Raw genomic sequence first — 13966 nt, forward strand, 5'->3', positions numbered from 1 at the left:
ATATGCTTTCCTGCTCCCTCAATGCATTGACGCACTATCCTCTGCCTAGCACCAATGCACACACAGACAGTATACATCCCTAGCCCTGCTACAGAGAAAGAGATTAGTGGCAGGCTGCTGGGGACAAGGCAGATCACCCAAATATAAGAACTGGTTGATTCCCTGATATAGGGTAACAAATAGTTTGACCTTTATGCAAAATTAATTCCTTCAGCTTCTCAGTCAAGAAATATTTGAAGCCCACACAGAGACTTCCCTATTGACTGTACTACCTAATGCCCATCCCAATGACAATCAGAAAGCGATGTCCAACAGTGAAAATTTAACCACACTACCTGGTATAGGCAAGGTGAATACCTTAAATACAATTACACAGTTATTATGTTCTCACACCACAAAGTGTTGAAAGATCAAAGTACTGATAATGTCTGAGAATTTAGATGGATTACTGCTGAAAAGTGTTATATCTATGTGGAACAAAGAAGTAAGAAATTCTGTTTTATATTACATATTAGATTCTGTAAATAAATTTATAAATAAAACCTCAAAAATGTTAGTTATACCGTGGTGTCAAATGTGAACAGATGAATTGCATGTTAAAGAAGAAAGGTTTTCAGTATTCTTCTCAGCGTCAGGAGTTTATTGGAATCCGCATGTGTCATTGTGAGGAAAAAAGATCTGTACTGAAAGAAGTGAGTGTCACATGGTAATACTCATGTCATAAAATGATTTGAATATATCAAAGTAGGTATTATTTTCATTGACTAAGGGCCGGTGGTTGGACTGCCACTGGACAGCTGCTACCGCCGGGATCCTTGATTCCATGGTGGTGGTGCAGTGGTATGAAGAAGGATAATATGCTTGCAGTGCCACAACAGCACCATCGAGCATATTACAAGTTTCCTCACTGCCCTCCTATTCATGGCGGTGAGCCCACCATGAAAAGGGTAGCAGTGAGGAAACTAAAGGGGCCTGACAGGGCCCCCTGTTGCCTCTGTGCTTGTGCCCTTCTGTAATTTTGTACCACCTGTTCCTGCGCAGACAGAAATACACAACATTGTACATTCTGCTCATGGAGGAATGGGCTGTGGTGCTTCTATGGTGGTCCCTTTGTAAGGCTCTCCTATGAGCCTTAGCAAGACACCTCCATGTGACCGCCTCCACAGTCATAATCTGGCCTGCCGACTTACTATAGGTTTGGTGGTCTTGGACCAGTGCCCTAAATTTAATCAAGGTCTATAATTCAATGATTGTCAAATGTACAAGTGCACAAAAGTAAATGGGGGCTGGCAGTGAAAAATAAAAGTTTTGATCATTCTGTAAAAAGAGTGGAATTGGCAAAACAAATCTGCTTGCCAGAATTTGTAGAAATTTTAACTTTCTGTAGGGGTTATTCTTCTCAGCATAGCTGGCAGAATGTTGTACTTTCCTGCATATGTGATTGCTTAATGTTGTGAATTGCAAGGTTTGATGAAGCCCACTCAGGGACTCCAAGCAATGGGTTCTACAAACAGGACTGGCTTTATCGCTGGTGGCGCCCAGTGCAACAGTCTTTTTTGGAGGCCCCCATGCCCACTTTCTACAATAATTCCCTCACTACCACTGTCTAGCAATATGCCTCTCATCTCTCCAGAGTCCCTTTCTGGCATACATTTAATTTTTTTAAAATGCTACTCATAGTTCAGTTGCACTCAGATCTGTGATCTGCATGGTACTCGTTATTTGCAGCAGGCACATTAACCCTGTGCGCTACTTTATGATGAGTCAAATCTGCCAGTAGATACAGTTCTGATTTTTCACCAGCAGGAGCATTAATCAACAGAGTTATCTTAACATTTTTATTGTTGCTTGAAAACTGCTGCACTTAGAAGGACGTTCACTTACGTTTAAACCCATACGTTTTAACAAAACTCCCCCCACCAAAGTCAGCGCCTGGTGCGGCTGCACCGGATACATTGGCATAAAGCCGGCGCTGTCTACAAACCCTGAACAATTTGGGTATGCAAACTAATGGACAATAACAAAGTATATGCATTAGCTTGTAACGAAAATAGCATTCGCTTTTAATCCCAGTTGTCTGTCCCTGAAAAGTTTAACATAACATCAAAAATAGTTTTAGGTATTGGCACGTACAGACAGTTTTCAAATGTCTATCAAATTGCTGGTCACTGACGTTGAGTAATGAAATCATAAAAAATTTGGAAAACTGAAAATAAAGACAGTACACTGATAACATTTTTTTTTTTTAATGTTTCTGTGTTTAACAATACAGGAATATACAATTGATATATTTTTTGCCCAAACCTGGTATGACAGACGTCTGAAGTTTAACAGTACCATGAAAGTCTTAAGGCTCAACAGCAACATGGTTGGTAAGATTTGGATACCAGACACATTCTTCCGAAATTCAAAGAAGGCTGATGCTCACTGGATAACGACGCCCAATCGGATGCTAAGGATCTGGAATGATGGCAGAGTACTGTATACTTTAAGGTAGGATACTTATAACACCTTTACATTTACTTGGTGGCTAATATTTTGGAAATTTTACGTTAGAGAAATAGACTCCAAAAAATGACTTTTCGAAAAAAACATAGTCATAGAAAAATATTGCAGTTTCAACTAGAAGATTGATTACCTGTTTGATAAGAATTTTATACATTAGTATCAATTTATAACAGCACACTACAAATTGTTTCAGAATAATTATTGCAGGAAGAGTCGGAGAATTTCCCAACAGTGATGAGAATAAAGTATATTCAGAAGTTGTGCATATGTCCTAGAGTAGGGTTGAGCCCAACTCATTGTATTTTTTCGGGGAGATATGAAATGTCTTTATGTATTGTTTTTTTTGAATAACTGGAAAGTAATGAGCATGTTCGGTTGTACCGCAGCCAAGTGCTGAAAGGAAGACGTCTTGTAATGCAATGAAAGAGGTACTGGAGATTAACAAGTGTTAATATGTTGTTGACTCCAAAGATCAGATGAAGGCCAGTCTAAAGAGTTTAATCTTTATGAGATTTTAGAACAGGAGATAGTCAGGCTCTGCTCTCGGACATAGAGGCATCTGCCTCTATGTCTTAGTCATTGAAGTTCTCTTACTGGATAAGTTGCTCATTTGTTGATTGCAGTTTCCTGCCTGGTGTCTGGGGCTATGCTCTTTGTTGGTGTTCAGGTCTCTTGCTCCAGTACATTTTGAGCATGGTGAAAAGGATTTTGAAATTAGGCCAGGTTTTTACTGGTAGCCAATGGAGTGCTTTAAGGTCTGTTTTGCATGGATGTTTTTCGCGAGGTTAAAGTAGAGCACAGCGATTCCGTAAACTGAGCTTTTTTGGGAACCTTCTGTAGACCACATTATTGGCATCCAGTTATCTCATTACTAGGTCTCTTTTTAATTCAACTCACATATTTTGCATTAAAGGAAGGACCTTCTTGAGCAAGGCCTGCTCAATTAACTTGTGGAATGAATGAAAGATTTATATGAAGGATCATCCTGAGGTTTCATATAGTCTGAGATGTGGAAGTTCTAGTTTTGAGGCTTCTGGATCATTCTAATGTAACTTGTAATAGCCCCGTGTTACTTTTAACAGGTTCTCAGTTTCAGTTCCATTGAGACAGGATATTATTTTTCTTCCAATGGAACACAAGGTCTAATATTCTGTGACCTCTCTGACTCTAAATTGTTGTCCAATAAAATATGGATTCTGATGCGATCAGTTTACAGCTGGCTATGTACCTGATGATTCTCTAGCAACTAAACCATTGGCGCATGAAAAAATGCATTTCGACTGAAGGCTCCTCTGGGGTATTGCAAGCCATCCTTTAGAATGAAAATTATATTAATTCAGTAAACCGTTGATAGCTTCTGTTATGGAGGAAGGAATACATCCATTCCATGGATGTGCTGGATACCAATTTCCATGCAATAGGCTGAAGCCTTTGTGTGAGTCACACAGGATGTTGTTCTAATCATTCTGTTTTTGTAGCAGTTTATTGCACTCTTTGTTCAAGTTTTTGCGGTGTAGGATTAGTTTCTTCATCAATGGCGTTTTGAAAGCCTCTCTGAAGTCTCTTTCAATGTATCCTATCCTTGTCTGAGATAATGATTTGAGCCAAAGGCATCCCAACTGCTAGGTGTAAGCGCTAAGTGGGAATATTGGGTAGGCCTCTCTTCCATCCTTGGGGCTGGCAAGGAGTTGACATTGGGCTTCTGAGGGTTCGATGACCTCTGAGGTTTCTCAGAGAGGGGGGCAACAGCTCCAGGTATTAGGCACCTTGCTTCCAGTTTACCTCTCACCAGTTCAGGAGTGGTAGCCTGAGACTAGCCATTCACACCAGGGTGTGTACCATGAAGCTGAACAGGTGCCTGGCTCGTCAGGACTTTCACTGGGAACCACCACCCTCCCAATGGTGACACACTCTGTTTGTTTCATGCAGATGCCTGCCTGGTGCAGGTCTCCAGACCTCTGTGTTTGTGACATCGTAAGGAGCACCTCCTTCTGAGTAGTGGCCACATCAAGGTCAGTCTTGGGGTGCTCACAACCCTTGATCCACTGATCCTTCCACTGTGGACTGTTTTCACCTCCTGCCCTGTGATCTGGGCCTCTTTACTCTCTCTTTTGGAGTGGTCCACCAGAAAACTGAACTGTTAGGGCACCCTATGTGGTCACCCCGCCCAGCTCTCCTGACACCGGGGAGCAGCACATTCCCCTTAATGCAGTTTACAGGCATCTGGTGATTAACTATGACCCTCCACTGCGACTCTCCACCATGCCCCACTCCAGGGATACCAGGGCCATGGGGCAGAAAATGTCTTGCCCCTGGGCCTGAGTTATCCTACACACCTAGCTGGTGTACTGCTCTGGAGAATCCAGTCTTTCCACTACCATGGTCTGGCTGGTTGTGTCTCTCAAAGCAATGAAAAGACTCCCATTCACTTTCACCTGGTGGAAATGAAAACTCCCACCCTAGGGGAGGCAGTGAAATTGGCATTTTAAAACTTCAAAATTAGGCTTCATTGGCAGGCCTGAGACATGTGTAAAGAGCTACTTAGGTGTGTGGCACAAAAGTGCAGCTGGCCCTCTAGTAGCATTTAATTTACAGGCGCTGGGTACATAGAGTGCCACTTTACTAGGGACTTAGAAGTTAATTAAATGTGCCAATTGCATTTAAGCCAATAGCACCATGTTTAAAGGAGAGAGCACAAGCATTTCACTACTGGTTAGCAGTGGTAAAGTGTGCAGAGTCCTAAAAGCCAACACAAAATTTTTCAGAAACAATGGAGTGAAGGCAAACATTATTGAGATGATACTGAAGAAAGTGCAAAGTCCAACACGACCCCCCTTGAGCCAATAGCCTGGTTAAACTAATCAGTACCTTAATGAGCATCCCTGCTTAGGCAACAGAATTAAGGTCCTGTTATGCAGGGGCACATGTCAGTTCGATGCCTTTCTGAACTAAGTTGGATCCTTCTGTCGACACTCTCCTGAGCCACTGGAGTGATCCTTTGGGAATCATTCTCCTCACTTGTGGACCCCATCTGTGCAGCACCTTACCTTAAGTTGCTCAGAGATGCATCCCAGTACACAGACAGTTCCACTAACTGACAGTCACCAACAGAGGCCACTGAAAGCTATCAGTGTCAAGAACCAGGCCCTGGGCTATCCATTGCTACGTGGAAACTCCAATTGGGGACATTGGATAGACCTATCTGACAGCCTTGGGGCTCCTGAGGGTTATATTACATATGAGGATTCACAGGTTGGAGAACACCACCTCTGGGTGTTAGGCACCTTGCTTCCACTGTACCTCCCACAAGTTCACGGGTGGTAGTCTGAGACTAGCCACTCAGCCAGGGTCTGTACCATGAGGCTGAACAGGTGCAAGACAAGACTTCCACTGGGGAACCACCATCCCTCCTCAATGGATTTCTGTGTCATGCAGGGTCTTTTCTTGTGCAACCTCCAGTCCTCTGTCTTTGTGACAGCACTAGGAGCAACTCCAGGTCAGATGCACGCTCATCAGTGTCAGTCCTTGTGATGCTCACATCCCCTGGTCCTCCCACTGTGGACTGTTTCCGCCTTTATCCCATCCATCTGGGCCTCTGTACTCTCCCTTAGGAGTGGTACCTCCGGAAAAATGATCTGTCAATGTGCCCTGAGTGGCTGCCCCTCTCATCTTTCTTGACACTGGGGCAATATCATTCCCCAGAATGAAGTCTATGGTCATCTGGGGGCTAACTATGACCCTCCTCTGGATCACCTCCCCACTCCACTCCATAGATACCAGGGCCATGGGGCAAATAAAGTTCTGCCCCGGACATGGCTTATCCTACAAAGCGGGTCGGTGCTCTGCTTTGGAGAAACCAGCCTTTCCACTACATGGACTGGCTGGCCCTGGTATCCCTCAAAGCAGTGACAGGGATCCCATTCACTTTCATCAGGGAGAAGTGACCGCTCCCACCCTCAGAGAGTCAGGTGGACATGGCAGTGTACAACTAAACACACAGACTGCATTGGCAGACCTGAGACATGTTTAAAGGGGAGCTGAATTGGGTGTCACAATAAGTGCTGCTGGCCCACTAGAGCCTTTAATTTCCACACCCTGGGTACATGGAGTACCACTTTACTAGGGACTTACAAGTAAGTTATCAATTGGGTGTAAGCTAATTCTACCATGTTTGCAGGAGAGAGCACACGTACTTTAGCATTGGTTAGCAGTGGTAAAGTGTGCAGAGTCCTAAAAACCAGTAAAACCGCATTCAAAAATAGGAGGGTGAAGGCAATACGTCTGGGATGACCCTGTAAAAAAGGGCTAAGTCCCACAACAGTTATTGTGTAGGTGCTGTTGGACTTTAACAATGCTTTCAGGCTCTTGAATAGCACTCAACTTGTTGACTTGTTTGAAAGTAGATGAGAAATTGTGATTATCTCGTCAAGACATCATTCCTTTTTTAAAATCACAGTTTGTTTGAGTTTTCAACAGAAATCCAAACCTACTGACCAGACAAATTATCTTAAAAAACTTGAGTTTTAACAAAAAGAGCTGTTTTAAAAAGTAATCAAAATAGCTGCAGCGACAACTGAGAGCAGTACTGTTATTTAAAAAGAATTATTGTGACTTGAAATATATTTTTAGTTTGAATTATACATCAAAAACTATTACAGAAAGTTACACAAGTTAAATGGAATGTTGTGGAAATAATGTTATTAGTTAGTCATTTATAAATTGTAAATAAAGAAATAACAACAAAGAAGCCGGGGGAGTGGGATATTCATTTGTGAAAGTAATGCGCACCCGTTTTAAAATGTCAGGACTGTAAAATAAAACATAATAAAACCAACTCAGAATCAAAACGATGGGCTTGTTACTTTAAAAAGTAATATAGTCTATCCTATGTTGAAATACATTTGTAAATAAAGGTGTAAAAAATTAGACCTGTGTTGAAATACCCTCCTGTACACGATCATTATAAGGAAAAATCATGTTAAGGAATCTTGTCATAGCAACATATACTCCTTCCGTACACAATTTCCTTTGGAGATAGTGAAATTGTAATACTTTTACATTTCTAATAGAAGACACTTTTAATGTCATACTATCGGAATAGAAAATTGGACCTGTCTAGCATCTTCTAACAGAGTGAAGTTTAAATGTAATGCTTTTGAACATGCGATATATTCATGTACCGTTCAGCAAATGTATGCTTGCTATCAGGTTTTGTTTGCTTTTTCCGTGTCATGTTATATTAGGGATTTAATTTTGCTCTTACCGTTTATTTTTTCAAAGACTAAAAATATTGTGGGGTTCAATATTTTTGACATATGATTTGACTAGTCAAAAAGGTAGTTCCAAGTTTAGTGGGTTGCCAGAGAGATCAATGGGTCTAAGTTAATTCAACTAAGAGATGAGTCATGATTTTAACTGTTCCAGGAAAGTACAAATGTGCAATGTGGAGCACTCCTCCCGCACTGAAAAAGGCCATATGCTTCATACATAAAGCACTTGGCCAAGGCTGTGTGTGGCCTTGCACTATGTCAAACACCCAGAGACGCAAAACATGAAATGTGAGACTGAAAAGAGCATTCATTATACATGAATGATAAATGACAGTGCAAGATGTAGGACTGTGCATTCGGTATTTCATTAATACTAGGGATGGGCAGTGAACTCTACTCTGCCGGAGGAGTCCGCTGAGTTTTGATATTCAGCACCTCGCTTGGAGAGCAGAGTTCAGCAAAAACTCTACCTCCGCTGCTTAGCTGAGATTTTCTGGTGCCCATCCTAGGTGGGAGTCCCCTATTGTGCCCGTGTGCGAGCAGATCAATCTGCCACACCTCAGTGCTGGCTGCTCACTTTTGGCTGCCATGCAGCCTGCCACCAATAACAACCACTGGGCAGAAAATGCACAGGCAGGTGAGAGCAGCTGGGAACAGGTGAAGCATCTGGGTCTGCTGAGTCAACACAATGGATATAGTACAAAGTAGACACCACAATTGGACAGAGAGCACCAAGGGGTTAGGGCAGAGCGGGGAGTAGTAAACTCCGGCCTATGGCGTATCGGCGTTAGGTAAATAGATAAATAAATAAAACTAATTACTTTGCACGCGCTGCAACACATTTCGCGTTGTAGCACGCGCAATTGAATTCAAATCAAATCAAAACCAACTTTATTCGGTTTTTCATATTTGTAGAAATACCATAAAAGTTCATAAAATAAATTATTTATACAATTTCTTTTTTTTTTTAAATGGGTTAAAATCTGTTTGTCATTTTACTATACAATTAAAAACACCATTTACATATAATTCGCAATTCATACGTAAATTACCAGAACATAATATGCCATTTCAGTATTAATTTTTTATCTACGTGTGTTCTTGGTATACTATCTCTTCCAGTTCGGATCAATCAGCACCCTAGGATTTGAAGTAGATATTTGTTTTTATCAGAAATTGGTGCGATGGCGTTTTTGCTAAACTTCATCTTCAAGATACTGAAGCCCCAGATAAGCAGGACGACATTGGCGCATCCCCGAAATTCTCAGTAAAGGCACTATCCATTGTCTACGTGTTATACTATAAAACTTACAAAAAAGGATTACATGCATGGTGGATTGTGCCGAAACAGAATCACAGGGGCAGGGCGACGAGTTTGATGACCAGTCATTTTGAGAGGGGAAAGATACAATTCGGTGAAACGTATTGAATCTGAAACAGGTCAACAACAATTTTTCATACTGATTTAATCTATATAACAGGTATGGTTCAATAGAAAAAACAGTCTGAACTAAAAGACCCTGCTGGACTGAAGGTTTCCCTATCTCTTTTAGCAAACGCCGCTGCCCCAGATGTGACAGACAGGTTTTCTTCAAGTCTGACTTTGAGATTTCTGCTACTGTTGACGGTTCAGAGAAGAATTTTTCGTGGCCTAGATCTTTCAGAAAAGCCTTAACATATGCCAACCATTTTATCTTCCCTGTGTTATCAAGTTTCATAATGTCCTGTACAATTGATCTTTTTAGATGGCTTTGCTCCGGGACCCAAATGCGTCGCCATAACATAACTGGTTACGTTTTTATAGTGTCAGATATATAATCTAACCCCAGCTCAAGATGGCACCCGTATGGGGTGGAGCTCTTCGGGACTGCAAGTAAATATCTTAGGAAGGAATTTTCAATTTTCTGCAGTTCGTCTGTGTTTACAGTTCCCCAAACCCCTGCACCATATATGGCAGTGCTAACACATTTCGCGTTATAGATCTTCAGCAATTCCGCTGGTGGTCTCTTACCCAATTTTTGTGCAAACGATTTTAGTGCTGTAGTTGCCCTTAAAAATGCCAGTTTTCTTGTATTAATTGCTTCTCTCCACTTGAATTTTTCATCAATTACAATCCCCAGATATGAATAGGTTGTAGTTCTGTCTAATGCCACACCATTCACATAAATATTCCTAACTTTTTTAGGTTTTTTCCCAGCATGCACTGAATATGTTTTTTTAATATTTCTTTTAAGATTCAGGTTTGCCATAAAGGCGCAATATTTATCCAAGACTCGTTGTAGCTCGAGTGGAGTTCTGGCGAGAATAACCGCATTGTCGGCATATAACAAAGCTGGTATCTGCCGACGACCGATTGCAGGAAGGTCTTTACTGCCCTCGAGCATAGCAGCCTCAAGCCCATTAGTGTACAGGGTAAATAAGAAGGGGGCCAGCACACACCCCTGTCTGACCCCTTTTTTCACTTTAAAACTGTCTGTTAATTGCCCCTTGATCCCGAATCTCACTCTTCCAGTTGCTACTGTATATAGTTCACGTAGGAAGTCCACAACTGGGAGGTCTACTCCCATTTGAAGGATGGTTTTTCATATCTTTGAGTGTATGACACAGTCAAATGCTGCAGTTAAATCCACATACACCATATATAATGCGGTCCCCTTGGCCTGTACATATTTTCCTGCCAGCAAGGCCAAATTCAATGCCTGGTCCACTGTACCTAACCCCTCCCTGAACCCATATTGTATCTCCGAGATGATGTCCTGGTTGTTTGTCCTCTCCTGGAGACGGTCGAGAAGAATGCGTCCAGCCATCTTCCCGAGCGAATCCAGGAGTGAGATGGGTCGATAACAGGATGGACTGTTTCGGTCCCCTTTTTTAAATATAGGGACCAGTATCAACGTTGACCATGATTCCATTAAACCCTCCTCTTTAGTGGCATTTAGGACATTTGTCAGTATTGGGGACCACAGATCTAGATTATATTTGAAGAGGTCCACTGGGACCCCATCTGGTCCCGGTGCTTTACCTGATTTCGAGTCTTTATTGCTTTTACTACCTCATCATGCGAGAATTGTAAAGCTATGGGGCAGTTGGCCTGGAGCAGGAGATCTACAAGTTCAATTCCCTGCACATTCTCATTACTAAAGACTTGGGAAAAATGATTCACCCATTCCCTGGCATCAATTGCGACGTCTAGGGATGGTGAATCTGCCCTTTCTGACAAAAAAGGGGATCTAACTATTTGCCAGAAGGCTGCGCTATCCTTTAATTCGGTACTTTTGCACAGTTGGTTCCATAGGTCAGCTTTTAATTCCTTCTTCCTTGTTTTTAAGGCTGACGTATATGCTTTTCTTAATCTGACAACCTCCCCTCTGTCTCTCTTCTCTCTAGTCAGTGCCTCCTTTAACTGTGAGTAAGCTTTAGTGCATGCTGGGCTAAACCAGCCTTTTTTTCTGTCTATTTTGTTTCTGTGTTCTAGTAAGTTCTTTCCTTATATTTTCTGAAATAATATCATAACTAGCCAAAACCTGTTTTGAAGATGTCAGAGAATCGAGACATTTTACTATAGCTTGTTGGCTTTGTTTAACTATTTTTATAGTAGTTAGTCCCTGGTCAATTTTTCCCCATTTTAATGTGAAGCCATTTAAGCGGTCTATTTCTAACTCCTGCTGGTCTAATAAATTCATTTTTTCTTGGTCATCAAAAAGTTTTGGTTCAGATAAAGCAATAGTAATGGGGAAGTGGTCACTAAGTGGATTTTTTATCACTTCAAAGGTTTCAATGTTTGACGTTTTACATATAGACACCAAGACGTAGTCTATCAAGCTTTCTTGGCCCCTGCAATTAAATGTTGGGACAAATGTGACTGGCAAAATCTTTAACTCGTTTGCAAAACCCAACTCTAACTCCATCATGATCTCATTCATTTTGTCACCTTCTGTTGTATGTAAAAAATGTGTTATATTATTTTCCTCATCGTCGTTAATCCCACAGTTATTAGTGTTGTTATTTCTGCATAAGTGCAGATTGAAGTCTCCACCCCAAATTAATGTGAGTGATTTCTTTATGTACTTTGTCTGAAGGTCTTGCAAAAAAAGGGAAATCTCGATTATTAGGTTAGGTAAATCATTTGAGTTCAGGTTGTTATAGAAGTTTACTATTACATAGACCACTTGTCTGCTTCTTTGTAATATTATTAGTTGGTAATTCTCTTCTAACTTCAGGGGGGAGATAGCCTCACATTGCAGAGTATTTGCGATGTACGTAATTAGACCACCCTTGCTTCTACCGGAGGTTGATCTCTTCGCTTCGGATAAGTATGTCTTATATCCAGGTATATGTATCAGCTCACTAGCCCAGGTTTCCTGAAAGCAGACTATATTGCTCAGGTTTAATTGATTTAACAAGTTATTATTGGTGTGTTTTGCAAATAAGCCTGCTATGTTCCAAAATGTGAGATGTAGCTTGGAGTCAGATGGTTTGGAATGAAATAGGGTCGTTTGAGCCTGTAAATTGTCCAATGGGATAGATTTAATGGGGGCTATTTGTGATTTATCGATTTCGACTAGGGGGTATTGACCCGAAGTAGTTATGGTGTGTGTTCCAAGAGTAGATACCGTGAATACATTCCCTGTTGCTAGGTATTTTTCTTTTAATGTTTCTCCTATATTTATTGTGCATATGTTATCCCCTGCCCTCTGGTCATAGTTCAGTCAATCATTATAATCTAGCACAGATAATGCATTAAATCTGTTGTAAGTGGGGATATTATAGAAATGGCATAGTTCCACAAGAGATTGCCGCCAATGGTCATCTCTATGATCGTCCTGGGGCATTGTGGGAGGGTAAGGATGGTGTGTCGGATATGGTTGAATTGAGGCATGGTGCCACTGGGCTGGGCCATTCAGGTGATTAGATTGTTGATTCTGGTGAAGAAATGAAGACTTAATTTTAGTTAAAAAGTGTGGGTTGTGGGAGGGCGCAGCAGGGTTATTCGCCATGTTCAACTTTGGGGAGATCAGATGTCTATAAACATAACCCAGTGGGAGAAGGGTGGTGTTAAATTCCCATGTAGATGGTGGGGGTGCACTGGCCAAAGTTTTTTCGGCCCATTGGGGGTCTTAAAATTTACAGTTATGCAATTCCCCTCGAACTTTTTCCTCAGTGGGCCTACCCATCCCGCTCTCTGGGTATGAATAATCTCCCTTGCCCCTTCCATTGGGAAATTGCAATTAGCAATTAACCAATTTAGGGCCTTGTTCTTAAGGGATGTAGGGGTTTCATCCTGGTTGTTCCTAAGTTTCGGAACATTGACCAGGACCAACGCATACGCCCCGCATTCAGGCGGCAGGCTAATGCGTGGAGGTATCTGCCTTGTATTAGATGCCACATTTTGGACTGGCTGAGCCCTTTGGGGATTTGAAACAGAATTATCAGTTAGATTAGATAGAATCCCCTTACTCTGGGCAGTATTTTGCCCCTTCCCTGACTGTGTGGCTACCTTGATCGTATGTGGGTTAGCATTTTGATTGACAATGATGTTTGGTGCCAGTTGGTTTGCTGCGGTTCCTTTACAGGGAACTTGTGGAAGTTTGGGCTTAGTAGTTAGGTTGGGGCTGAAGGATTCTTAGGTTTGGGGCATGTGGATTTAAAGGAACTTGTCTTAGATCCCACACTAGTTTGCGTCCCAGCGCTAGAGGTGTTTTTAATGGAGGCACTTAATTCAACTAGCTGCTTTTCAATTCGTACAAGTCTGGATTCTATCGGGGACAGATAGATACTAAGAAGGTCACCATTCTTTCCAGCTGTTGATCATTTGCAGCATGTACATCGAGTTTGTCCCCTGTAGCCAACGGAATCCCTTGAGACTCTTCGCTTACTATCTCTATGGGTACATTTGTTCCCTGTACGTTTGGGTGTAAGTTAGTGCCCTTCCTAGGCTTTCGCTTTTGCATGGTAAGTTTTTTAACCTTAGGCATGCTAGGCTGTGTTGTGTGTTTAGTTTGTTTCCGAATTGCACCCTCACGCCTGCCTCTTAACTGCCTTGTGCTATCATCCACTGCTACTTCTGGTGTAAGATTAATGAGCAATTCCGGAGTCCTTTCCAGTTCCATGCTAGATTCTGGATCTGAGTCGATTAGGGGATTTGATGCTGATAAATTAACCTTGTTTGGTATACTATGAATATCAGC

General features: G+C 41.8%; 1 protein-coding gene across 3 annotated transcripts in view; it reads left to right on the plus strand.

The window, feature by feature from the left end:
- The window catches only part of GABRG2 (gamma-aminobutyric acid type A receptor subunit gamma2), a 553433-nt gene that overhangs the window by 306329 nt on the left and 233138 nt on the right, over positions 1-13966 (plus strand). For 2 of the 3 annotated variants that reach the window (XM_086931400.1, XM_086931401.1), the window contains exon 4: positions 2273-2493. In XM_086931400.1, coding sequence (XP_086787526.1) covers positions 2273-2493 — 221 coding nt within the window. The remainder of the gene's footprint in view (positions 1-2272; positions 2494-13966) is intronic. The other variant, XM_086931402.1, reaches the window with a different exon arrangement.

The sequence above is a fragment of the Lissotriton vulgaris genome, chromosome 7, assembly GCF_964263255.1.
Source record: "Lissotriton vulgaris chromosome 7, aLisVul1.2, whole genome shotgun sequence".
Classification (NCBI taxonomy): domain Eukaryota; kingdom Metazoa; phylum Chordata; class Amphibia; order Caudata; family Salamandridae; genus Lissotriton; species Lissotriton vulgaris.